The 27,846-nt window shown below is 43.4% G+C and overlaps 2 protein-coding genes across 3 annotated transcripts in view; one reads left to right on the top strand and one right to left on the bottom strand.

The window, feature by feature from the left end:
• FRMPD1 (FERM and PDZ domain containing 1) overlaps positions 1-27,846 on the top strand; it is a 210,438-nt gene that overhangs the window by 136,399 nt on the left and 46,193 nt on the right. For both annotated transcript variants that reach the window (XM_063455310.1, XM_063455309.1), the window contains exons 3-6: positions 6,438-6,595; positions 7,177-7,279; positions 7,435-7,480; positions 24,389-24,493. In XM_063455310.1, coding sequence (XP_063311380.1) covers positions 6,438-6,595; positions 7,177-7,279; positions 7,435-7,480; positions 24,389-24,493 — 412 coding nt within the window. The remainder of the gene's footprint in view (positions 1-6,437; positions 6,596-7,176; positions 7,280-7,434; positions 7,481-24,388; positions 24,494-27,846) is intronic.
• Positions 3,761-4,184, bottom strand: LOC134611440 (protein kinase C and casein kinase II substrate protein 3-like). Its single transcript, XM_063455324.1, has one exon. It carries the CDS (start codon positions 4,099-4,101, stop codon positions 3,766-3,768), a length of 336 nt encoding a protein of 111 aa, XP_063311394.1. The 5' UTR covers positions 4,102-4,184; the 3' UTR covers positions 3,761-3,765.

The following is a 27,846-nucleotide window of genomic DNA, read 5'->3' as shown; positions in this document are numbered from 1 at the left end:
GGCAGAGAAATACAGTATTATAAAACATATCACAGGGACCCCAAAACATGCAATAACCCTGTATCCTCGGAACCGGGGGATCTGGGTGAACCACATATCCAAAGTTCACCCAGATCCGTTCAGTAGTTTGGAAGATACAGTTTAATGCAGATTCCACAGAACATATACAGGCTATATGACAAATAATGACTGTATAATGTGTCCCCTGTTGTATAGTTTAAAACGATGTCTTTGTGCACCAAATACCGGCGAGATGGCACCATGTAGAAAAGTCCAAAACAGTGTCTGTGAGTTAAAATGGCCGCCATCCATTGTTCTCACCATGTTCTTCATCCATTGTTCTCACCATGTGCCTCTGATACATGAAATGGTGGCCACCCAGTAACTCCACAGTATGTCCCCAGATGGTTCTTAAAGGGCCAGCAGCAGCATAATAAAATACAATATGCCCAAATCAGTTCCTAAAAGCGCAATACATCCCAGGGCCATAGTCGCAGGGCAGGAGGCTGGCAAACAGGCCCCTCCAAAAACCACATATATATTCGCCACATATATCTCCCCTTTGGGGGGTAGACTAACCAGGTACCTGACCTTCTGTCGGTCGGTGCCTGAGTTAGTCTGACAACCCACCCACAACAGTAAGGTACAAGAGCACCTGGGTATTCCTCTGAGGTCACTGGGTAACACGCTGTGGGGGCTTGGGGGGCAGGAGCCAACTGCGCTCTGCCCCGATGCCAGCGCTTCTGCTGGGGCAGCTGGGTTAGGCCTTGGCTGTGGAGGGGAAATAGTACTTACCTCCTCCTCCTGGTGTCCCTGCGAGGGTAGTTGGGGATCTGGACAGGCTGTCCAGCATCCTTGTAGGTCAGGTGCATAGACCACGGTCCCATCTGCACCTTCTGGGAGATTAGTGTCTCCCCTTTGTGGGATAAGTTGCCACTGGAGAGGAAGACCGGTTGTCTTCTCTCCCTGGAACTCACACGGCCGCTGGGGAGGAAGGACGGCACCTTTGGCTCCCTGGGACTCACACTGCCGCTGAGAAGGAAGGACGGCACTTTCGGCTCCCTGGGACTTACACTGTCGCTGGAGATCTGGGTTGGCTGCCCAGCATCCCTGTAGGGCCGGTAGAGAGACCTCGGTCCCATCTCCACCTGCCATCTGTGGGTCTTCCCAGGAGCAGTCTGTGAGGCCCCTCAACATTTACGAGTAAGGACCACTGGCTTCCGCACCCGGTAACTCCGGCTGCTGCTGAGGATCTGCCCAGCATCCCGTTGGGCCCGGTGGAGAGACCTCGGTCCCATCTCCACCTGCCTGTTGTGGTTCCTCACAGGATCAGTCTATGAGGACCCCTACTTCTGGTTCCTCTGGCCGCCTCAGGGGGAAATGGTTAACCTCCTCGAATGCAGCCTCTCTTTGGCTGCTGTAACACTCCTTCCGCTGAGCGTATTCTCTCTCTTTCGCCAGCCGGAATTCTCGGTCCATCTTTGCGTTTTGCTCGGCTGTGACCTGGTTCCAGATTGCCTGGAATATATCCATGGGCACATTATCACCATACTGGGCGACTTGCTGCCTCACCTCGGCCAGCCAATCATCGCCAGAGCCTTCCATACTTGTCTGCTCCAAGTCGCTGGATACCTCTGCTCCCAGGGGCGCTGCACGTGTGCTAGCGTTGCCCTCAATTTGTAACTCCACGAACGGTGTCTCCAGGGTGCTTTACCTCGCACTAGGACGCCATCCCACCGCTTGCCACCAATGTAACAGATCGACGGGCTCCCCGACTGGGTACCTCAGTTGAAGGATGCTCCTAGCGCTTCCTGAGGGCTCCAAGCACTGCAGCAGACACCACAACCACCGAACCGGAGAAGCATACGAATGCTCTCAAGCATATGAATGCTGTAAACAGCTGAACAGGAAAAGCATACAATCAGCTTACACTCCTGGCAATCAGCATACAATCAAATTCCCCCAATAACGAAACGACACATCGTTTTGAGGTCAAGCAGAACTGACTGTACTGGCACATACAGCCTCTTTTATTCACAATCCACAAACATAGTACTGCCCACAGGGTTTTGAAATACAACCAATCAATCCATACAATACACACAGACACTCCCACACAAAATCCTCCCCTCTGCCTGTGATATGATTACTGAACACAATGGTTAATATAATTATCACAGGCAGAGAAATACAGTATTATAAAACATATCACAGGGACCCTAAAACATGCAATAACCCCAAAAATACCACATATCCAAAATTCACCCAGATCCGTTCAGTAGTTTGGAAGATACAGTTTAATGCAGATTCCGCAGAACATATACAGGGTATATGAAAAATAATGACTGTATAATGTGTCCCCTGTTGTATAGTTTAAAACTACTGCACAATGTATTTGTGCACCAAATACCGGCGAGATGGCACCGTGTAGAAAAGTCCAAACAGTGTCTGTGAGTTAAAATGGCCGCCATCCATTGTTCTCACCATGTTCTTCATCCATTGTTCTCACCATGTGCCTCTGATACTTGAAATGGTGGCCACCCAGTAACTCCACAGTATGTCCCCAGATGGTTCTTAAAGGGCCAGCAGCAGCATAATAAAATACAATATGCCCAAATCAGTTCCTAAAAGGGCAATACATCCCAGGGCCATAGTCGCAGGGCAGAGGCTGGCAAACAGGTCCCTCCAAAAACCAGTGGCGAGGTCACTTTCGACGCACCAGATATATATAGATGGAGGCAAAATTAAAAACAAAACGTATTTCAAACAGGTAGATGTAAATAGTGATATCGAAGAGACACAAATATCGGCACACTTTAAACAGCACCACAATTGCGACCCAACCCAACTCACATTCATGGGCATCCAACTGGTAGACATAAATTGGAGGGGAGAGGACCCAATTATAAAGATGGGTCAATACGAGATGAAATGGATCTTCAATCTTAACACTATGATCTCCGCAGGCCTTAATAGTGATTTTTAAATGTGTCTTTTTTTTTCTTTTTTTTTTTTTAGGGGGAAATTTGTTTTATAGTAAACATTTTAATTATTCAATCATTATGTACTATAAAAAAATCCTATGTTCTTTGTTGTCTTGACACAGCATTCTTTGTTCTACAAGCATAAAGAGTAGAGTGCATGCATGAAGTCTGCGGTGCCCATCGGTTCTCTAAATCCCACACCATGTACATTGTCCGGGATCTGTGTGAAATATTCCTGTAAATAGATTTTAGTAGGCTAAAAAGGAGAATGTTGAAAGACACTTAAGTCACCATAACCACATCATGTTAAAGTAGCCATAGTGCCCGGAGTCCCCCGGCGCCGTCCAACCGCTTGGGGTCAAAGCAAAATCCTGAGGGTGTGGTGAATGAGGAGGCTCTTACACATCAGCCATACCAAGTTATACTAGCGGTGTGCAGCGCAAATAGGCTGAGAGCATTACAAGGCCGTCATCCTATCACTGCTCGGGCTAATGTGAGTGACTAGGGACACTCATTTCGAACAGATTAATATGCAACAGTGAGACGGCACTGGACAACTCCAGGCACCACAATCACCTCAATGAGATGAAGTGGTTATATGGCTCCTTGAGTGTCCCGCTAAATAGTTACACTACTTGATAATAGTTTCATTTCCTGTTTTGCCAAGGCTGCAAGTGGTTAACACAATATCCATGTGGAAAGTTTGTTGAAGCCCACACGGTGTGGTCTCTGTCAGCGGGGCTGGATCTGTGTACACTGGGTTCAGATTTTTTCCTGTCATTTAGAAAGAAATCACTTCCACGTAGTTGGCAGGATAAAGTCCCACATGTCCATGATTTGTCACGTCCTTACACCAGCCTTGTTCATCTTCGTCTTCAATCTTTGTCAATTCATCACCTGCTTTAAAACTGAGTTCATCCGCTTCATGTCCTGAGTAATCGTACACGGCTCGCACACGCACTCCTGTCACATTTACAGGAGGTTTGTTCATGCTGCTTTCCGTGGGTGTGACACTGTATAACTTCACTTTATCCGTCTTTTTCACTTTCTTCTTCTTCACAATCTGCTGCTCTACATCTGGACTCCACTCCTCCAGCTGGGGCCAATTGATTAACATCCCCAGGCCATGCTTGTTTCTCCATTACTTCAAGTCATCCTGTTTGTTAACGGTCATTATTGCCTGATTCAGGTCATTATACACTATTTTTCTGTTGCATCTGTTGGCTTTGGTCTAACACTGTTTCCATACTTATTAAGCTCCTGTAGAGATTTATCATACCTCTGCTTCACCTTTTCCTTATCATGTGTGTATTTATCATGGTCTTCTGTTAGTTTCTTTAGTTTCTCGGGAGACAGTTCCAGGTTGATCTTTCCATTGTTTTCTCGGATTGTGGCAAAGTGCTCGCTTTGTGATAGGCTGCCTTGGATTTCTCTACCTTTTTTTAACTTTTTTGCCTATGGCTTCTGTACCTTGCAGAACCCATTGTCAATCTCACAAATATCTTGCGATGATATATCTCCCTTTGCCAGTTGCGTATTTTATCAGCATCATTGGTTACCAAAGTCTTTTGGATCTGTGTGTGAAGTTCGCTGAGCCGCTCCATGGCAGCCATAAATGATTGTCAATCACGTAGGAGAGAGCCATATATGGGACTACTGACTACCAGAGGCTTCCACTTTCGGGTCCACTCTTCCATCTGTAGGGCATATTGTCTCTCGATTTTGGCTCTGTCTTGGAAACAAGCTACAATCTTATCGCAGAGTCAATAACCGTCCTCTGTTCTCTTCACAGTGCTGCTGTAATTATTGGGCCCCATTCACCCCTCAATAGTCCCTTTGCAGAGTCAAAGTCCAGTGATTTTAACAGGTCAGACAAAGTAATCATCCCCGGTCCTGCCTCTGGATGTCCTTAGGGCTCTATGCAATTTGGTTACCGCCTGTGTCCTAAGCGTGCTGTGAGCAACCCTGTAGACTGCTCAGCCGATGCCCTGTAGTGGGAAGCTGCAGGTGTACATGTGTCTGTCTCCCTCGATTGCCAGCGCACCAGGGGTTAAGGCCTTCGGTTGTTTTTCTCGCCGGACCTTTCCCAAGGCCCATGCGTGGTGTTCACCGTTCCGGTGAGTCTTGCTGTCGTGGGCTGGGGTTCGGGAGTTGGTGAGGTTAGCATGGAGGTCGGAAGTCTCCGGGGTCTCTGTGTGGTAGACAGCTAGGGTATGCTGGCTGGTCTTGCCCTGGTGTGTGTGGGAGTGAGTGCTGTCGTCCACGGGACATGTCGCCTTTTCCCGCCATCTTGTTTGTCGTCGCCGTTGGGAGGCCGCCCTAGTGGTTCTTGGCGGGAGTCCGCACAGGTGTCGCTGGATTGCCGGGTGAATCCATGCCGCCGCCAGTCTCCTCGCAAGCCTGAAGGCCTGACCTTTAGCCTTGAGCTTCGTCCAGAGGCTTGCGCAGAGCTGGTCGGAGAAGTCCAAGCTATGCTTGGGTGGCTTTAAACGGGTGTGTTGCGCCGCTGGCCATGCCAGTGGCACCATCTTGCTTGTGCCCTGGCAGTTTCATCTCACCGCAGTTTTTGTCGCTTGTTCGCGTAGCTTTGCAGGGGTGGGCACCCCCAGCGTGGACCTGGATATCCCCCGTCGGTCCAGAGGATGGGGTAGCAGGGCAGCGTTTGGTTCATGCTTATGAGCGGTTCCCTTAACCGGGAGATCGGCCGCCTCCCCCAGGCTTTAGGCTCCACTGCTGTTTAGGCCTCGTGGCCGGTTCAATCGCTCGTGTCGCGTTTTGATGCGAGACAGGTATCGGCATGTTCCGTGCAGAGTCCTGCATCATTTTCTGGGCACCATGCACTGCTGACATTGCTTGGTAGAATGGGATTTATGATTTTGTGCCCGCTGGTGCCGGAGCTTTCAGTGAGTGCATCCGGCCATCTTGGCAGTCAGGCCCCGCCCCCCGAAATGTGTAATTTTTTTATTATTGTATTTTTCTTATTTAGACTAATACCACATTATATATATACAAATTAAGACAGTTTTATGCCTAAGACTACATTGGAAACTTGTACATTTAATTTAAGTATTTTAGCCACTTCCCCCTGTGGTTCCAGACATTTATTTAACCAGGCATCTCTCTATTACACTTTTATAGAGATAATTATAAGGTTGCTCCCTATAAAACAACAGCTATAGGGTAGGTGTCCAATTTATCACTAAACACTCCACTCTTATAGGTGAATTGCCTTGTGGTTTTTTTTCCTTTTTTCTGTCTTTTATAATAGAATATATTTTTGCATAGGGCTATAACATTTATTGCATGGGGCTGTGTTGTCATTTCTTTTCATGTCTGTTGACATGTACATTAACTTGGTATTATATTAATTCAATAGTTGTATGCTGCCTCAAAAAAACCAAAAACAGTCTGATTACATTTCTCGTCATCTGTTTCCATTTTTATAATAAATAGTGGCAGAGTCTCAACCGGGGAAAGTCCACCTGGAGGGCCCAATCAGTTTGGCTGTTCTTTAACACTCACATTGGTCATAGAGAAAGACTTATTCCTTCACAACTACGGATTTGATATATCTCGAAAGCCTCCTCTTACTGTAATAGCTGTAACTGCAGGTAAGAGTATCTCTTCTGGTACTACAGCACAATAATAAAAAAAAAATAAAAAAAAATTGGAAAATTGGATTGCATTTGATCCAGTTTAACCTTGAAGAATGCATTCTTAGAAAATTTTCCTTGTTACACCTTCACAACTAAGCTCTTTTTGTTGACATAAAATGTGTTTGAATATGTGACACGTATCTAGCACATAAACATAGCATAATATGTAGAACAAATTTGGGGTAAATTGTATCTGAAAATGTTTTACTCTGAATTGTCCTACTTTGTCCTGAATATCGGTTCTGGATTTGACTTTGTTAATATGGAGCATAATGAATAATGTTATTTAAATAGACTTAACATCCTTATACTTAATACACACAATTATGCTTTTTTTTTTTTTTTAATCCTTCATGGCTCTTTGATTTGAAAGAGCATGATAAGTACCATGTATACTGTACATTATGGCAAATTGTATTAGTCTCACCCAACACCCTACTTATTTTTCGAACCAGTAGTCACATATTTCAAAGCATTATATCTTGCCATCCAAATGTGATTCAAAATATGAATAATGTGCTTGTCGCCACTTCTAGGCAGTCCAGCTGAAGGGAAGCTTTTACCAGGTGATCAGATACTCAGGATAAACAACGAAGATGTGGAAAATATTTCAGTTGAAAAAGCAGCAAACATGGTCAGGTAATTAATATATTCTGCGTTACCCCAACGTGGCTAAACTATTTATAATATGTCTCCAATTTAGCAAGTGATTGACTCCATACCATGTGTTTTTTTGTTATTTGCCAGTTGGTTACATATTTACAATGTAAAATGTGTAATATTTTGTGTTTTAGGGAATCCGGGGACTCAATTAAAATGACAGTACTACGAAATACTTCGGTAATTCTTCTTCTTTTTTTATGGCTATAGTTAAATGAAAGTCTTTCTGAATAATGTGAAAGTCACAATCGGGTCTATTCACAAATTTGTATTTGTTTAGGAGCTAAGTTATAAAAAGAAGTTTGAAGTTTTTGTCAATGATGCTATTTGAACATTTTAAAATGCGTAGCTTATGTCTGTAATTTTTCATCTATTCTAAATATCTTTACATAAAATGTAAAAAACATTTGTAGTTTTCTTTGGGCACAGTGGACATCTAGTGTAGGCAAAAAAAAATTGTTCATCTAAATTGATTCATCTGAAAAAAAATTATGATTCGGATGGACCAAATGTGGTACTTCGGTTTGGACATAATTTGTCTTGTGATCATTTCCTAAAACATTATTTTGGATAAATCAAACTGGTTCAAAAATGTGCTTCTTTGTTTACAGCAAAATATATACATAGTAGAAATATTTTGTAAATGTTTTACAGTACACTAACAGGTGAATTTTTTTTGCCTTTTAACGGATTAATTAAGAAGAGGTAAATATTTGTCAGAAAGAAATTTTGTTTGGGTGGACCAAAATTCATCCATGTGGCTTTTTGGCTCTGACCATTTTTATCCAATAATTTTAGCGAAAAACATTTGAACACACGGTGCAAAAATGGGCCAATCAGTGTAATGCAATTTATATACATAATATAAACATTGTATATAGATTTTGCAGTACACTAATAGGCGCATTTTCCCACCATTTTGATTCATACATCAAGTAAAAAAAGTAACCAAGGGGGGCAAGGGGAGGAAAGGAGGAAATAAAAAAACAAAATACAAATATATATAGTTAATGCAATGTTAAACACAAATACACACACCAGGCAAGAAGCCATAAGACTTGCTTTTAGCACAGAAATCTCACTTTAACAGTGCTCTCACTACTGCAAGGGATTCTGGGTAAGCATATGCAAATGAGCTCAACTCATGAGCAGGGCCGGATTTTCCTATAGGCTAACTAGGCTTCAGCCAATGGCCTCAAGATCAAGAGGGGCCTACATTCAAATTGTTAGCAAAATTAAAATTACACTATTCTAAAAACAGTGAACACTAAAACACTGAACCGAAAATAAGGAGAAATTCTATGCATATGATATGAGCAGTGGCGTACTATGGGGGGGTGGTCCGCCCCGGGTGCCACTTACTAGGGGGGTGCCCGGGGCAGACTGCAATGCCCCTCCTGCCACGATCGCCGAGACCGGCAGTCTGCAGCTCTGCAATGTGCAGAGCTGCAGACCATGGATCTCGCGTGCACTGCCCAATCAGAGTGTTGCTGCGGGTTACCACGGCAATGCTCTGATTGGGTCTTGCGAGATCCATGATCTGCAGCTCTGCAGAGCTGCAGACCGGAAATGAGGGCCACCGGACCACCAGGGACTCCACCGGACCACCATGCAGCCCCCACTGGACCACCAGGGATTTAAGGTAATTTTTTTTAGTCACCCCCCCTCTCCTCATCCCCCCCTCCCTCTCACAATCACCCCCCTCTCCTCATCACCCCCCTCCCTCTCACAATCACCCCCCCTCTCCTCATCACCCCCTCCCTCTCACAATCACCCCCCTCACAATCACCCCCCTCTCCTCATCACCCCCCTCTTACAATCTCCTCCCTCTTACAATCACCCCCCTCTCACAATCACCCCACCCCCTCCTCATCACCCCTCCCTCTCACAATCACCCCCTCCTCATCTTGACTTTTTTTATGTATTATCCATGCCACATTTTTTATAAAGGTTAGTACCAATCACAACATGTTTCATTTAAAATTTCGATATATATCACAGTAATGATGTATTTTATTGTCTCTCATGTAATTTACATAAGTGGAATAGCCTAGGGCATCTTTTCATCTAAATCCGGCCCTGCTCATGAGTATGTGTTTGCTGCATTCATACATATATATTGTGTATGTTATTATTGCTTTTTTTTTTTTAATTCTCCTCCTTTACTCTTCCCTCTTGGTTCCTTTTTCTAACTTGATGTGTATATATATATATCCCCTGCTGATTTTGAATGTTTGCCCACTGATAAAGAAATGATCAGTCTAAACATTTTAATGGTAGGTGTATTTTAACAGTGAGAGATAGAATAACAAAAAAAAATCCAGAAAAACATATGTCAAAAAAGTTATAAATTGATTTGCATGTCAATGAGTGAAATAAGTATTTGATCGCCATAGAGGACTGAAACATCGATACATTTTCTGGTGTATAAGATTTATTTACAAAGTCCTGTGAGTGCACCTTCCTTGATACTTATATTTTGGCATAATTGATTTTGCACTCAGACAAAGATAAGACTGGGAGAGTGAGTGCTGGATCCACGTGTATATATATATATATATATATATATATATATATATATATATATATATATATATATATATATGTATATATGTATATATATATATATATATATATATATATATATATATATATATATATATATATATATATATATATATATATAGTATCCAATTGTACCCAGCACACACACTCACAGATTGTCAAAAAATGCCGGGTGCATTCCAGCCATAGCCAGAACATATGTAGAAATATCAAAAAATAAAGGCTTGCACTCACGGTCTGTTATTAGAATTAAAACTCTTCTTCTTTATTCAAAATTGCTTAAAACATAGTTGCTGTCATCTTATCGACGTTTCAGCCACATCAGTGGCTTTCATCAGGATCAACTCAGCTTAAGCTCGATAAGATGACAGCAACTATGTTTTAAGCAATTTTGAATAAAGAAGAAGAGTTTTAATTCTAATAACAGACCGTGAGTGCAAGCCTTTATTTTTTGATATTTATATATATATATATATATATATATATATATATTTACATTTAGCTTTTTCTTTACTGCTCTGCCTTTTTTGCCCTCTGTTGTTCAATTCTTACTTGAACTGTGAACATTTTTTAAAACCATATTTATTTATTCATAAAATATTTTTACCAGGATGGATACATTGAGATTTCTCTCGTTTTCAAGTATGTCCTGGTTCTTTGTCCACAAAACATTGCATTGTTTCAATAGAATACAATATTACAAAAATACAATATACAAACTTTACATATACACACATATATAGATTTAATACATAACAGGTAATAAATATATTCAACCATGACAGGTGCATTCTGTGCTGAGGGATATTGCCATAGATCTCTTAAAAGATTTTAGATTGAATGAAGATTTGACTGTGTCCCAGAGGTTATTCCATAATTGTGGTACTCTGTAGGAAAAGGAGGATCGAGCCACTTTATTTTTGTATTGCGGTATGCTAAATATCGTGCTAGTACTGTATCGGAGGTTATAGGAGGTAGAAACAGCCGGGAAGAGCATTCTACTCAGGTAGGATGGGAGCTTCCCAGAAATCCTGGTATGCACAAGGCTGGAAAGATGAAGAGTGCGTCGGGATTCCAGCGACATCCAGTTTTACATATCACAGTGGTGGGTCATGTAATTACATTCTAGTACAAGGCGGCAGAACGAATTATATAACGTATTAAGTTTATTAAGGTGGGTTTGCGGTGCGGGTGCATACACTACATCCCCACAATCAATGACCGGCATTAGCATTTGTTTCACTATCTGCTTCCTTCCTGTAGGGCTTAGGCAGGATTTGTTCCTGTACAGGGCACCTAGTTTTGGGTAAAGTTTTGAAGAGATTTTTTCAATGTGAAGGCCAAAAGAAGTCTTATAACAGTCACATATTTTGGACACGTGCCTACATGGGATTTGGTAAAGATCTCGACTTATTACAAGCACTAGAAAATAGCATTCGGTGGGAGTCAAAGCATTAGGATTCAGGTGTTGAAATATTAAATCCCCAAACTGCAGTAAATTAAAAACTGAATTTCAAAATTTAATTTCAAATAGCTGTGACTATAGTTCCCTGGAATGAATAAAAGTTGCTAGTTTTTTTCTTCTAAACCTGTACTTTTTGTCTACATTTGTCAATTACTTTTCCCTACGTGGTATTTATTAAATAAATCCACCACACTTTCTTCCTTGGGGTTTATTAACTAAAGCATGTAATGGATTAAAAACCAAATTGCAAAGTGTAGGCTACAATAGTCAAACTGTGACTATAAATGACTTGGAGAATTTTGCCAGCTCATCTATTTTTCCTAAGCTTTGCACTTTGGTTTTCTTTTCACTACAATTTGATGTTTAGTGAATAAATGCCATTGGATTTCTGCGATATAGCTTTTAAACTAGAGAAAAGCTTTCCTTTTAAGTGGAACACTTTAGCCTCTGGTGACTTAAGAATATCGCTTGTTATTATGGTGCTGGTATTAAATTGCCCTAATGTCACTAATGGATTCCTGTGCAATTAGTGCTTTTTTTTCTGTAACGAGTTAAAACCTGCAATTATTAGTACATGAATTAATCATACCAAAATTTTCTTTTAAACCATTATCTTTAAAATAGATTAAAACGACTCACTATGCAAGCTTTCTCCAAGATTCCTGTGTGTGATGTTCACACTATATTATTATCTCATCAAACAATCCACCCATTCATCTAGATAAAGATATGATAAAGGGCCAGCAATTATGCTATATGGCTACAGTTTTGAGGACACCTGAATGTCTAACATCTCATTTCATAATCAAAATCAGGCTTTTATTTGGAATGTCATCAAATCAGGGCTTAAAATTCCTGGAACGCAACTAGCAAAGCCTTAAAAGTTAGTGCTATTGCAAGTCTATGGCACACTTACCAGGGGTGAGATTTTTACTCATCAGAGCTAAACTTTCACCAGTGGCTAGTGGTGAATTGAAATTTCATGTGCTGGAAGCAGGAAAAATGGGCGAGCAAAAATATCTGACTGGGCTAAATAGTGATGGCTAAACGACTGGGTCAAAGCATCTCCAAAAGGGCAAGTCTTGTGGGGTTTCCCGTTACTTGAACATCAAAAGCCCCCCCCTTTTTTCCCTTCACAAACCCCCAGTCTCACTCTTTGCTTGGACAGTCTCTTATATACAAACAATATTGGCTTCTGTTGGGAACACTATGTAGTTTAGTATCCCATATCACAGGGATTACTGATCCAAATGCAACTTAGTTTCTACTTGCACTAGATACACTTTTTTCCATTTGCCACAAAGTATACAAGGATGTTATATCCAATAGAGACCCAGAATTATTCTAATTATCTCTCTCCCCTCTCTTTCTCTCCTCCATATACCTTACCTTATCTAGGTATTTAGCTTTTTTGCTTGATTCTTATCTGGAGGTGGTTTTGGTAGGACAATATATGATTGATTATTATTGTCCACACCTACAGCGATTTTTGTGGCACTCCTCATTATTTTTCATTTTCTTTTTATTTCTTATTTTTGTCTGTGTTTGCATTATTTTATTTACTACAATAAAGTTTAAGTTTTATTTTGAAGCATTACCTAAGGGAGGGGCTTCCTATTGGGTCGACTTAGTGTAGGGATGAGGAGTTTCCTCTTCTCTCCCTAGGTCTACCTTTTTTGTATATATTGTTTTTTCTAACGTATGTAAGGATTACCCCCTTAACCCCTTAAGGACCAAACTTCTGGAATAAAAGAGAATCATGACATGTCACACACGTCATGTGTCCTTAAGGGGTTAAAGGATCCCCCTGACACACTAAGAGGCTGGTTGACCTTGTCACTGGCTTTTTCTCTCTTTTTGATTTAGAGTGCCCATGATGACTTCTGTCCACTGCGGAAAGCGCCATTAACGGGAATGTGAGAGTCAGAACTGAACCATGGAACAGTGGTCTGATGAATCATGTTTTCTTGTAGATCAGGTGGATGGTTGGGTGCATGTGCATCGTTTACCTAGGGAAGAGATATCAGCAGGATGCTCTATGGGAAGAAGGCACGGGCAGTGTTATGCTCTGGACAATGTGCTGCTGGGAAACCTTGGGTCCTGGCATCCAGGTGGATGTTACCTTGACACAAACTACATACCTAGAAATTGTTGCAGATCATGTGCACGCCTCCATGGTGATCGTGTTCCCTAATGGCAGTGGTCTCTTTCAGCAGGATAATGCAACCTGCCACACTGCAAAAATAGTTCAAGAATGGTTTGAGAAACATGACAAAGAGTTTAAGGTGTTGCCTTAGTCTTCAAATTCCCCAGGTTTTAATCTGTTTGAGCATATGGGGGATGTGCTGGAATAACAAATCTGATCCATGGAGGCCCCATCTTGTGGGACTTAAAGGATCTGCGGCTAATGTCTTGTCCGAGATACCAGCTTCTAAAGTTTGGGGCTCGAGGCTCTGGACATCCCCGAAATCAGTTCCATAGCATTGCTTGGTTTGGTCCGGTGAATGAAAACTTTGCGCCCAAACCAAGCAACAACCAATCCGCTGAAAGGCGCGAAACCCATTCGCGCCAATCAGTGCTCAAGGAGGAGAGGGGGTTCGATCAAGAGAAAGGGCGCAAAACCCCATTGGAATGGGTGTTCTGCTCTGACTGGGCACTGGCTCCTTGCAGCGATCAATCAGCGCTCCCTTGTGTCGACCAACCAGGAGAATGGTGCGAACCCAGTTTGTTTTTGGCGTTCCTTCTCCCATTGGTCGGCACAGACTTCCACACGGCCATCGGGCCCTGCGGCCGTAAAACCGATTCACAGCCCCAGGTATTCCCTGTTGGCGTGCATCCCTTTCCCTGGTGGATATCCCCGGGCTGATATCCACCTGAGAGAGCACTTTCCTGGGTAGCCATGAGCCTAGCCTCGTAGCTCTCAAGTTGGGCTGTAAAGACTGGTTATAGCTGCGTTGGGAGCGGATAGGATGATCCCCAATACGGGGATCGAAGACAGTGCGCGCAGGCCGGTTCAGGATGCAAATGCTCCCCCTGGTGGGCGTTCAGGGATACGAACCAGCGGCCACCCAGGGCAAGCACGTGCCGCTTGTTTCCCTTGCGGTCTGCAATTTTCACACCTCGTTAGCGAGGTATGAACATTCTAACCACACGTTCTAAATGGAGTATGCCCTCGTGTGGTTGAAACTTGCGGTTTTCGTTTTTCACACCTCATTAGCAAGGTGTGAAAATTCCAACTAAACATTCTAAATGGGGTATCGGAGCGCCCCCGAGTGGTTAAAAAGTAGTTTGCACGATTTAAGGTCAAATTTACTGAAAGGGGGAAAATTGCAAAGGGGAAACACACATTCCAGGAGAGCACATCCACACATAGGAGAGGGCAATTCAAAGTTAGGCAGCGGTACCGCCACAATATGCAGAATAGTTACATAGGAAAATTGGTTGAAGAAAGTCTCAAATCATATCAAGTTCAACATATTCGTGTTTCTGCTTCTGTTCAAAAAAGGAAGAAAGTCTGAGCTCAATGGATTTTCCAATGATGTTACTAAAAGAATGGCAAAGTATCCTTTTTGACAATAAGATGATTTAAAGGTCTAACAAAGTGTTTTGCGTTTACAGAAACTTTGCCTTCATAGACAGAGCAACATAATACATTGATATATACTCATGCCAGAAAGAAAGCTAGAATAAAGGGTTTGTCAGTAAGGAAATGTATGATCTGGGTATGTTTTTGGTGATTCATATCAATCCATGTCCAGCATTTCATTATAATTTTTTTACACAGAGTTTAGGCTGATATATAAAAATGATTATCCAAAACCCCAGCACTCAACAAAAAATATCAGTAATCTACAATATGCCTAGGTGCTAACTCACGCAAATATGAATAAACATAATAATTGAGCACATAGAGGACTTCTGAAAAAATAGTATTTTCCAACAAAATCAAAGTTTGGACCCTATATGGCCTTGATAATGAAACTACAGGTTTGAAACGTCAATTTGTTTGGACATGTATTGGTAAAGACTAGTGATGTCATGAACATAAAATTTTCGGTTCGCGAACAGCGAACGCGAACTTACGCAAATGTTCACGAACCGGGCGAACCGCCATAGACTTCAATGGGCAGGCGAATTTTAAAACAGTGACTCTTTCTGGCCACAATAGTGATGGAAAAGTTGTTTCAAAAGGGACTAACACCTGGACTGTGGCATGCCGCAGGGGGATCCATGGCAAAACTCCCATGGAAAATTACACAGTTGATGCAGAGTCTGGTTTTAATCCATAAAGGGCATAAATCACCTAACATTCCTAAATCACAATGGCTATGGATTGACACCTGACATATGACATATTGACACCTTGACATATGGATTGACACCTGTCCTCAGAGACCCCGATACACACTGACACAGAGCAGAATAGGGACTGTCCCCCCTACATAGGGTCACTTGGCAGATATGGATTGACACCTGTCCTCAGGGACCCTGATACACACTTACACAGAGCAGAATAGGGACTGTTCCCCCTACATAGGGTCACTTGGCAGATATGGATTGACACCTGTCCTCAGGGACCCTGATACACACTGACACAGAGCAGAATAGGGACTGTTCCTTCTACATAGGGTCACTTGGCAGATATGGATTGACACCTGTCCTCAGAGACCCTGATACACACTGACACAGAGCAGAATAGGGACTGTTCCCCCTACATAGGGTCACTTGGCAGATATGGATTGACACCTGTCCTCGGAGACCCTGATACACACTGACACAGAGCAGAATAGGGACTGTTCCCCCTACATAGGGTCACTTGGCAGATATGGATTGACACCTGTCCTCAGGGACCCTGATACACACTGACACAGAGCAGAATTACTTTCACCTCTTCCCCTGTTAGATTCCCGTTGTGCTGTGACATCACCCTTATACGCTGTGTAAAACATACTTTTTAATTTATTTTGCAAATGCTGCATCCTTTCTGACTTGTTGTAATTTGGTAACATTTTAGCCACTTTCTGCTTATACCGGGGGTCTAGTAGCGTGGACACCCAGTACAGGTCGTTCTCCTTCAGCCTTTTTATACGAGGGTCCCTCAACAGGCACGACAGCATGAAAGACCCCATTTGCACAAGGTTGGATGCTGAGTTACTCATTTCCCGTTCCTCCTCCTCAGTGATCTCAATGAAGGTATGTTCTTCCCCCCAGCCACGTACAACACCACGGGTACCAGATAGGTGACAACGAGCACCCTGGGATGCCTGTTGTGGTTAGTCTTCCTCCTCCTCCTCAAAGCCACATTCCTCCTCTGACTCCTCTTCCTCACAATCCTCTTCCAGCGTTGCCGCAGGTCCATCAAGCGATGCTGATAAGGCTGTTTCTGGTGGTGATGGTGACCACAACTCTTCCTCTTCCTCTTCACGCTCATCTACGGCCTGATCCAGCACTCTTCGCAGGGCACGCTGCAGGAAGAAAACAAATGGTATGATGTCGCTGATGGTGCCTTCGGTGCGACTGACTAGGTTTGTCACCTCCTCAAAAGGACGCATGAGCCTACAGGCATTGCGCATGAGCGTCCAGTAACGTGGCAAAAAAATTCCCAGCTCCCCAGAGGCTGTCCTAGCACCCCGGTCATACAAATATTCATTAACGGCTTTTTCTTGTTGGAGCAGGCGGTCGAACATTAGGAGTGTTGAATTCCAATGTGTCGGGCTGTCGCAAATCAAGCGCCTCACTAGCATGTTTTTTCACTGCTGGATATCTGCAAAGTGCGCCATGGGCGTGTAGGAACGCCTGAAATGGCCTCACACCTTCCTGGCCAGCTTCAGGACGTCTTGTAAGCCTGTGTACTTATGCACAAAGCGTTGTACGATCAGATTACACACATGTGCCATGCATGGCACATGTGTCAACTTGCCCAACTTCAATGCCGCCAACAAATTTGTTCCGTTGTCACAAACCACTTTGCCGATATATCCATTAGCTGCGGAGTCAGCCACTTTTCCACCTGTGCGTTCAGGGCGGACAGGAGTGCTTGTCCGGTGTGACTCTCTGCTTTCAAGCAAGTCAAACCCAAGACGGCGTGACACTGCCGTATCCGGGATGTGGAATAGTACCTGGGGAGCTGGGGGGGTGCCGTTGATGTGTAGCAAGAAGCAGCAGCAGAAGAGGACTCAGCCGAGGAGGTTATGGAAGAGGATGGAGTAGGAGGAGTAGAGGAGGTGGCAGCAGGCCTGCCTGCAAGTCGTGGCGGTGTCACCAACTCCTCTGTAGAGCCACGCATTCCATGCTTGGCAGCCGTCAGTAGGTTTACCCAATGCACAGTGTAGGTGATATACCTGCCCTGACCATGCTTTGCAGACCAGGTATCAGTGGTCAGATGGACCCTTGCCCCAACACTGTGTGCCAGACATGCCATTACTTCCTTTTGCACAATCGAGTACAGGTTGGGGATTGCCTTTTGTGCAAAGAAATTTCGTGGTTCCACTGCGGTATCCCAATAGCCACAAATGTTTTGAATGCCTCAGACTCCACCAGCTTGTATGGTAAAAGCTGGCAGGCTAATAGTTCAGACAAGCCAGCTGTCAGACGCTGGGCAAGGGGGTGACTTTCTGACATTGACTTCTTATGCTCAAACATGTCCTTGACAGATACCTGACTGTGGGCAGATGAGCAGGAACTGCTCAAGGTGAGAGACTGAGTGGCGGATGGTTGAGAGGGGGCAAGGAGGACAGCAGTGGTTGACGTGGCTGAAGATGCTGGACCAGGAGGAGGATGGCGGCTTTGAGTTTGTGTGCTGCTTGTACTCATGTGTTGATCCCATAGGCGTTTGTGATGTGCGATCATGTGCCTACGCAAAGCAGTTGTACCTAGGTGAGTGTTGGACTTCCCACGACTCAGCTACTTTTGGCACAGGTTGCAAATGGCATCGCTGTTGTCAGAGGCAGACACACAAAAAAAATGCCACACTGCTGAGCTCTGCAATGATGGCATTCTGGTGGTGGACACAGCATGCGTTGATTGGCGTGCTGTCAGGCTGACCCCGGGTGCCGATGCATGCTGTCTGACTGTACCACTAGCTCCTTGCGACGACCTCCCCCTGTTTCCAACTCGTCTCCTCCTCCTCTCTGTCTCCCCATCTGAACTTTCGCCCTGTTCTTCTTCTTGCCGAGCGGGCACCCACGTGACATCCATGGACGCATCATCATCATCAACCACTTCACTTGTATCTGGCAACTCAGCAAAGGAAGCAGCAGCGGGTACAACATCATCATCATCACACCGTACGTCCATGTGTGTAATGCTGCCTGACTGAGACATATCCCTGTTATCTACATCCTATACATCCAATAATGGTTGCGCATCACTCATTTCTTCAAACGGATGTGTAAATAACTCCTCTGACAGATAAAGTGAAGCGGCTGTGGTGCTAGTGTTGGTGGTGGTGGCAGGCGGGTGAGTGGTATCTTGAGAGGTGCCCGAAGCTAAGCTGAAGGAGGATGGTGCGTCAAGGTTCCGAGCGGAAGCTGTAGAAGATTGGGTGTCCTGTGTTAGCCAGTCAACTATGTCTTCAGAACTTTTCATGTTCAGGGTATGTGGCCTCTGAAAATTGGGCATTATTCTAGGGCAAAAGGGAATCACAGCACCACGACCACGACGGCCCCTGCGGGGTGGCCTGCCTCTGCCTGTCATTTTTTTTTTTGATTAGTGGTACTATGCGTGCAAGCTACTGTGAGACCAGATATGAGTGGCAATGTGCACTGGCAGAGGTTGGCAGAGTACACGCTGTAGGCCTGACACACCCGCTTAAAGACAACTAACTGCTATTCAGTCTATAACAGTGAAAAAAGTTTTTTGGTTTTAAATGCACGCTATTGTGACACCAGATATGAGTGGCAATGTGCACTGGCAGAGGTTGGCAGAGTACACGCTGTAGGCCTGACACACCCGCTTGAAGACAAGTAACTGCTATTCAATCTATAACAGTGAAAAAAGTGTTTTGGTTTTAAATGCACGCTATTGTGACACCAGCTATGAGTGGCAATGTGCACTTGCAGAGGTTGGCAGAGTACACGCTGTAGGCCTAAAACACCCGCTTGGAGACAAGTAACTGCTATTCAATCTATACCAGTGAAAAACGTTTTTTGGTTTTAAATGCACGCTATTGTGACACCAGCTATGAGTGGCAATGTGCACTTGCAGAGGTTGGCAGAGTACACGCTGTAGGCCTAAAACACCCGCTTGGAGACAAGTAACTGCTATTCAATCTATACCAGTGAAAAAAGTTTTTTGGTTCTAAATGCACGCTATTGTGACACCAGATATGAGTGGCAATGTGCACTGGCAGAGGTTGGCAGAGTACACGCTGTTAGCCTGACACACAGAGGCTTGCAGACAACTAACTGCTATTCAATCTATTACAGTGAAAAAAAGTTTTGGGGTTTTTAAATGCACGCTATTGTGCCACCAGATATGAGTGGCAAGGTGCACTGGCAGAGTACACGCTGTTGGCCTGACACACAGACGCTTGCAGACAACTAACTGCTAATTAATCTATTACAGTGAAAACATTTGTTTTGTTTTTAAATGCAAGCTATTGTGACACCAGATATGAGTGGTGGCACTGGGCAAGTGGGCACAGTATCCACTGTGAGCCTGACACACAGACGCTTGCAGACAACTAACTGCTATTCAATCTATTACAGTGAAAAAAACGTTTTGGGGTTTTTAAATGCACACTATTGTGCCACCAGATATGAGTGTCACGTTGCACTGGCAGAGTACACACTGTTGGCCTGACACACAGACGCTTGCAGACAACTAACTGCTAATTAATCTAGTACAGTGAAAAATTTTTTTGTTTTTAAATGCAAGCTATTGTGACACCAGATATGAGTGGTGGCACTGGGCAAGTGGGCACAGTATCCACTGTGAGCCTGACATACAGACGCTTGCAGACAACTAACTGCTATTCAATCTATTACGGTGAAAAAAAGTTTTGGGGTTTTTAAATGCACGCTATTGTGCCACCAGATATGAGTAGCATGGTGCACTGGCAGAGAACACGCTGTTGGCCTGACACACAGACGCTTGCAGACAACTAACTGCTATTCAATCTATGCCAGTGAAAAAAAAGTTTTGGGGTTTTTAAATGCACGCTATTGTGCCACCAGATATAAGTGGCACAGTGCACTGGCAGAGTACACGCTGTTAGCCTGACACACAGACGCTTGCCGACAACTAACTGCTAATTAATTTATTACAGTGAAAAAATGTTTTTTGTTTTTAAATGCAAGCTATTGTGACACCAGATATGAGTGGTGGCGCTGGGCAAGTGGGCACAGTACCACTGTGAGCCTGACACACAGACGCTTGCAGACAACTAACTGCTATTCAATCTATTACAGTGAAAGAAAGTTTTTGGGTTTTTAAATGCACGCTATTGTGCCACCAGATATGAGTGGCACGGTGCACTGGCAGAGTACATGCTGTTGGCCTGACACACAGACGCTTGCAGACAACTAACTGCTAATTAATCTATTATAGTGAAAAAATTGTTTTGTTTTTAAATGCAAGCTATTGTGACACCAGATGTGAGTGGTGGCACTGGGTAAGTGGGCACAGTATCCACTGTGAGCCTAACACACAGACGCTTGCAGACAACTAACTGCTATTCAATCTATTACAGTGAAAAAAACGTTTTTGGGTTTTTAAATGCACGCTATTGTGCCACCAGATATGAGGGGCACGGTGCACTGGCAGAGTACACGCTGTTGGCCTGACACACAGACGCTTGCAGACAACTAACTGCTCATTAATCTATTACAGTGAAAACATTTTTTTTGTTTTTAAATGCAAGCTATTGTGACACCAGATATGAGTGGTGGCACTGGGCAAGTGGGCACAGTATCCACTGTGAGCCTGACACACAGACGCTAGCAGACAACTAATTGCTATTCAATCTATTACAGTGAAAAAGGTTTTGGGGTTTTTAAATGCACGCTATTGTGCCACCAGATATGAGTGGCACAGTGCACTGGCAGAGTACACGCTGTTGGCCTGACACACAGACGCTTGCAGACAACTAACTGCTAATTAATCTATTACAGTGAAAAAAATTGTTTTGTTTTTAAATGCAAGCTATTGTGACACCAGATGTGAGTGGTGGCACTGGGTAAGTGGGCACAGTATCCACTGTGAGCCTAACACACAGACGCTTGCAGACAACTAACTGCTATTCAATCTATTACAGTGAAAAAAACGTTTTTGGGTTTTTAAATGCACGCTTTTGTGCCACCAGATATGAGGGGCACGGTGCACTGGCAGAGTACACGCTGTTGGCCTGACACACAGACGCTTGCAGACAACTAACTGCTCATTAATCTATTACAGTGAAAACATTTTTTTTGTTTTTAAATGCAAGCTATTGTGACACCAGATATGAGTGGTGGCACTGGGCAAGTGGGCACAGTATCCACTGTGAGCCTGACACACAGACGCTTGCAGACAACTAACTGCTATTCAATCTATGCCAGTGAAAAAAAGTTTTGGGGTTTTTAAATGCACGCTATTGTGCCACCAGATATGAGTGTCACGTTGCACTGGGAGAGTACACGCTGTTGGCCTGACACACAGACGCTTGCCGACAACTAACTGCTAATTAATCTATTACAGTGAAAACATTTTTTGTTTTTAAATGCAAGCTATTGTGACACCAGATATGAGTGGTGGCACTGGGCAAGTGGGCACAGTATCCACTGTGAGCCTGACATACAGACGCTTGCAGACAACTAACTGCTATTCAATCTATTACGGTGAAAAAAAGTTTTGGGGTTTTTAAATGCACGCTATTGTGCCACCAGATATGAGTAGCACGGTGCACTGGCAGAGAACACGCTGTTGGCCTGACACACAGACGCTTGCAGACAACTAACTGCTATTCAATCTATGCCAGTGAAAAAAAAGTTTTGGGGTTTTTAAATGCACGCTATTGTGCCACCAGATATAAGTGGCACAGTGCACTGGCAGAGTACACGCTGTTAGCCTGACACACAGACGCTTGCCGACAACTAACTGCTAATTAATCTATTACAGTGAAAAAATGTTTTTTGTTTTTAAATGCAAGCTACTGTGACACCAGATATGAGTGGTGGCGCTGGGCAAGTGGGCACAGTACCACTGTGAGCCTGACACACAGACGCTTGCAGACAACTAACTGCTATTCAATCTATTACAGTGAAAAAAAGTTTTTGGGTTTTTAAATGCACGCTATTGTGCCACCAGATATGAGTGGCACGGTGCACTGGCAGAGTACATGCTGTTGGCCTGACACACAGACGCTTGCAGACAACTAACTGCTAATTAATCTATTACAGTGAAAAAAATTGTTTTGTTTTTAAATGCAAGCTATTGTGACACCAGATGTGAGTGGTGGCACTGGGTAAGTGGGCACAGTATCCACTGTGAGCCTAACACACAGACGCTTGCAGACAACTAACTGCTATTCAATCTATTACAGTGAAAAAAACGTTTTTGGGTTTTTAAATGCACGCTATTGTGCCACCAGATATGAGGGGCACGGTGCACTGGCAGATTACACGCTGTTGGCCTGACACACAGACGCTTGCAGACAACTAACTGCTCATTAATCTATTACAGTGAAAACATTTTTTTTGTTTTTAAATGCAAGCTATTGTGACACCAGATATGAGTGGTGGCACTGGGCAAGTGGGCACAGTATCCACTGTGAGCCTGACACACAGACGCTAGCAGACAACTAATTGCTATTCAATCTATTACAGTGAAAAAAGTTTTGGGGTTTTTAAATGCACGCTATTGTGCCACCAGATATGTGTGGCACGGTGCACTGGCAGAGTACACGCTGTTGGCCTGACACACAGACGCTTGCAGACAACTAACTGCTAATTAATCTATTACAGTGAAAAAATGTTTTTGTTTTTAAATGCAAGCTATTGTGACACCAGATATGAGTGGTGGCACTGGGCAAGTGGGCACAGTATCCACTGTGAGCCTGACACACAGACGCTTGCAGACAACTAACTGCTATTCAATCTATGCCAGTGAAAAAAAGTTTTGGGGTTTTTAAATGCACGCTATTGTGCCACCAGATATGAGTGTCACGTTGCACTGGGAGAGTACACGCTGTTGGCCTGACACACAGACGCTTGCCGACAACTAACTGCTAATTAATCTATTACAGTGAAAAATAATTTTTTGTTTTTAAATGCAAGCTATTGTGACACCAGATATGAGTGGTGGCACTGGGCAAGTGGGCACAGTATCCACTGTGAGCCTGATACACAGACGCTTGCAGACAACTAACTGCTATTCAATCTATTACAGTGAAAAACAGTTTTTGGGTTTTTAAATGCACGCTATTGTGCCACCAGATATGAGTGGCACGGTGCACTGACAGAGTATCCACTGTGAGCCTGACACAGAAGCTGGCAGGCAACTGAAATTAGATTACACAAAAAAAAAAGCTGATGTTCTAGCTCTAAAAAGGGCTTTTTGCGGTGCTGTCATTACAGCAGAGATCAGATGAGTCCTTCAGGACTGTAGTGGACACTGAATACACTAGCCTAGCTATACATTTCCCTATCAAATGAGCAGCAGCTACACTTTCCCTCCTCTATCTAAGAATGCAGCTTCAGAATGAATCTAAAATGGATGCTGTACAGGAGGTGGGAGGGTCTGGAAGGGAGAGTCTGCTGCTGATTGACTGGAATGTGTCTGCTGACTGTGAGGCACAGGGTCAAAGTTTAGTCAATGATGATGAATAGGGGGCGGATCGAACCGCGCATGTGTTCGCCCGCCGTGGCGAACGCGAACACGCTATGTTCGCCAGGAACTATTCGCCAGCGAACAGTTCGGTACATCACTAGTAAAGACTCTTTTTTTGGAAGTCCTCTGAATGCTGCCAATTATTATGTTTATATATCCATATAAATGTTTTCTATTTGATGTAAAGTTTATTATGTTTAATACTCAAATTAGAGTTTTATTATTATAATCATCATTAATATTCTTTGCAGAGCCCCAAATCGTCCTTTCTTACAGCAGAAAAAAGAGCCAGATTAAGAAGTAATCCAGTAAAAGTGAGGTTTGCTGAGGAAGTGATTGTAAATGGCCACACTCAGGTAAATAATTCAAATAATACAGTTTAAACATGTGATTTTTTTATTTAATCAACAATCAATCATCACCTTCCTGTAGGCCAACGATCAGGTTTGACACTGAAAATAGTGGTGAGGTGTTTTATTCAATATCATAACAATGTCTCCAATTACAGACCATTAGCATGGTATTCTAAGACATTATGATATACATTGCCCAGAGGTTATCAGATTGAGAGGTGCGGACTTACCAGCAACTCTTTGGCTGTTGACCTTTGTCCATATTTTGATTTACTGGGCAAAAAGTTTGTCCTTTTGGTCCATCATCAAAGTGGTGATTAGGTTACAACTTATTTGAGAAGGTTTAATGGTAATGTCCAATGTTGGTAATGTTCAAACACATAGAAATTGCTATTCAGTAAAGTGAGTATTGTCAGGAATTCAAAGGGAATTTAAAATGTAAGGCCAATGTAGCCAAATTGAACAATTCTCCAAGTCATCAATGTTTTAAGCTTGGCTACTTTTGCCTTAAATTTAAAAAGCAGTTTTAATTCCTGACAATTGTCACTTTAATGAATAACCCAGCTGAGCTTTCTTCTGCTTTACTCGGATTAAATTGCAGCTGGCAGCATTACTGTACTACAAAAACACTATTACAGAACAAAATCATCCTATTTGGTGGCGTACAATTATATGCTGCCATGTAACAGATAGTTAAGGTAGAATATACAATAATATTGAAAAGAAAATAGGAATATATATTGCAGTCTTCATATACAGTATCTCACAAAAGTGAGTACACCCCTTACATTTTTGTAAATATTTTATTATATCTTTTCATGTGACAACACTGAAGAAATGACACTCTGCTACAATGTAAAGTAGTAAGTACACAGCCTCTATAACAGTGTAAATTTGTTGTCCCCTCAAAATAACTCAACACACAGCCATTAATCTCTAAACCGTTGGCAACAAGTGAGCACACCCCTAAGTGTAAATGTCCAACTTGGGCCCAAAGTGTCAATATTTTGTGTAGCCACCATTATTTTTCAGCACTGCCTTCACACTCATATGTATGGAGTTCACCAGAGCTTCACAGGTTGCCACTGGATTCCACTTCCACTCCTCCATGACAACATCACGAAGCTGGTGGATGTTCGAGACCTTGCGCTCCCCCACCTTCAGTTTAGATGCCCCACAGATGCTCAATAGGGTTTAGGTCTGGTGACATGCTTGGCCAGTCCATCACCTTTCCCCTTCAGCTTCTTTAGCAAGGCAGTGGTCGTTTGGGGTCATTATCATGTTGGAATACTGCTCTGCGACCCAGTCTCCGAATGGAGGTAATCATGCTATCACTGTTTCAGTATGTCACAGTACATGTTGGCATTCATTGTTCCCTCAATGAACTGTAGCTCCCCAGTGCTGCCAGCACTCATGCAGGCCCAGACCATGACACTACCACCACCATGCTTGACTGTAGGCAAGACACACTTGTCTTTGTGGCGGCAACCAGGTGAGGAGTACAAACGCTCGACACCATTTGAACCAATTAAGTTCATCTCAATGGACATGGTTCCAGTAATCCATGTTCTTAGTCTGCTTGTCTTCAGCAAACTGTTTGCGGGCTTTCTTGTGCATCATCTTTAGAAGAGGCTTCCTCTGCAGCGTGCGGCGTATGGTCTGAGCACTGACAGGCTAACCACCCACCACTTCAACCTCTGCAGCAATGCTGGCAGCACTCATACGTCTATTTCCCAAAGACAACCTCTGAATATGACGCTGAGCACGTGCACTCAACTTCTTTGGATGACCATGGCGAGAACTGTTCTGAGTGGAACCAGTCCTGTGAAACTGCTGTATGGTCTTGCCTACCGTGCTGCTGCTCAGTTTCAGGGTCTTGGCAATCTTATTTTAGCCTAGGCCATCTTTATGTAGAACAGCAATTCTTTTTTTCAGATTCTCAGAGAGTTCTTTGCCATGAGGTGCCATGTTGAACTTCCAGTGACCAGTATGAGAGAGTGTAAGAGTGATAACACCACATTTAACACACCTGCTCCCCATTCACACCTGAGACCTTGTAAAACTAACGAGTAACATGCTAATTGGGCCTAATTTGGACATTTCCACTTAGGGGTGTACTCACTTTTGTTGCCAACAGTTTAGACATTAATGGCTGTGTGTTGAGTTATTTTGAGGGGACAGCAAATTTACACTGTTATACAGGCTGTACACGTACTACTTTACATTGTAGCAGAGTCAGTGATGTATTTAGTATCTGTGCTGCCCTAGGCATGACGGAACTCGGGCACCCCTTAATTTACATTTGACACACATCTTCCTGTTAAACAACTAACACACACTTTGGCTGACAGACACACTCTCAGATACACTGACATACACACACTGATTTGACACAAACAATCACTGACTCACTGGCATACACACAATCACTGACATACACACACAATGATGCAGACACACACACACACACTGACAGGCATACACAATCACTCAGACACACACACATTCACTCAATCACTCACTCAGATACACACTGACAGACATACATACACAATCACTCACATACACATTGACAGACATACACACACTGACAGCCAGACATACACACTGACATACACACACTGACAGCCAGACACACACAATCACTCAGATACACACTGACAGACATACATACACAATCACTCACATACACACTGACAGACATACACACACTGACAGCCAGACATACACACTGACATACACACACTGACAGCCAGACACACACAATCACTCATATACACACTGACAGACATACATACACAATCCCTCACATACACACTCATACACACACTGACAGCCAGACATACACACTGACATACACACACTGATAGCCAGACACACACAATCACTCAGATACACACTGACATACATAAAAAATACACAATCACTCACATACACACTGACAGACATACACACACTTACAGCCATACATACACACACTGACAGCCAGACACACACAATCACTCAGATACACACTGACAGACAGACCCAGGTTCAGAGGGTTCAAGCCACACACACACACTACCCAAAGAGTAGGCCTGAATATTGCCAAAGAAAGTCCATATGACTGAAAAATCAAGTTCAGCCCTTCTCACATTTGATGTTTGCTGTTGATCCCAAAGTAGGGAAAAAAAACCAGTCTGAAGTGCTTCCAATTGTGCAACAAACTAGGAAAAAATTCCTTCTTGACCCCAGAATGGCAGTGAGATAACTCCTGGGATCAAGAAGCTGTTACACCACTAATTAAACTCTATATCCCTGTATATTATGTTTTTGCAAGTATTTATCCAATTGCTGTTTAAACATCTGTATGGACT

This window comes from Pelobates fuscus, chromosome 5, assembly GCF_036172605.1.
Source record: "Pelobates fuscus isolate aPelFus1 chromosome 5, aPelFus1.pri, whole genome shotgun sequence".
Classification (NCBI taxonomy): Eukaryota; Metazoa; Chordata; class Amphibia; order Anura; family Pelobatidae; genus Pelobates; species Pelobates fuscus.
Note: the sequence above shows the minus strand (reverse complement) of the source record. Positions and strands in the feature narration are given on the sequence as shown.

Bases quoted from the DNA above. Each gene is read 5' to 3' on its own strand.
- LOC134611440 (XM_063455324.1), bottom strand. From the start codon at position 4,101: ATGTTAATCAATTGGCCCCAGCTGGAGGAGTGGAGTCCAGATGTAGAG.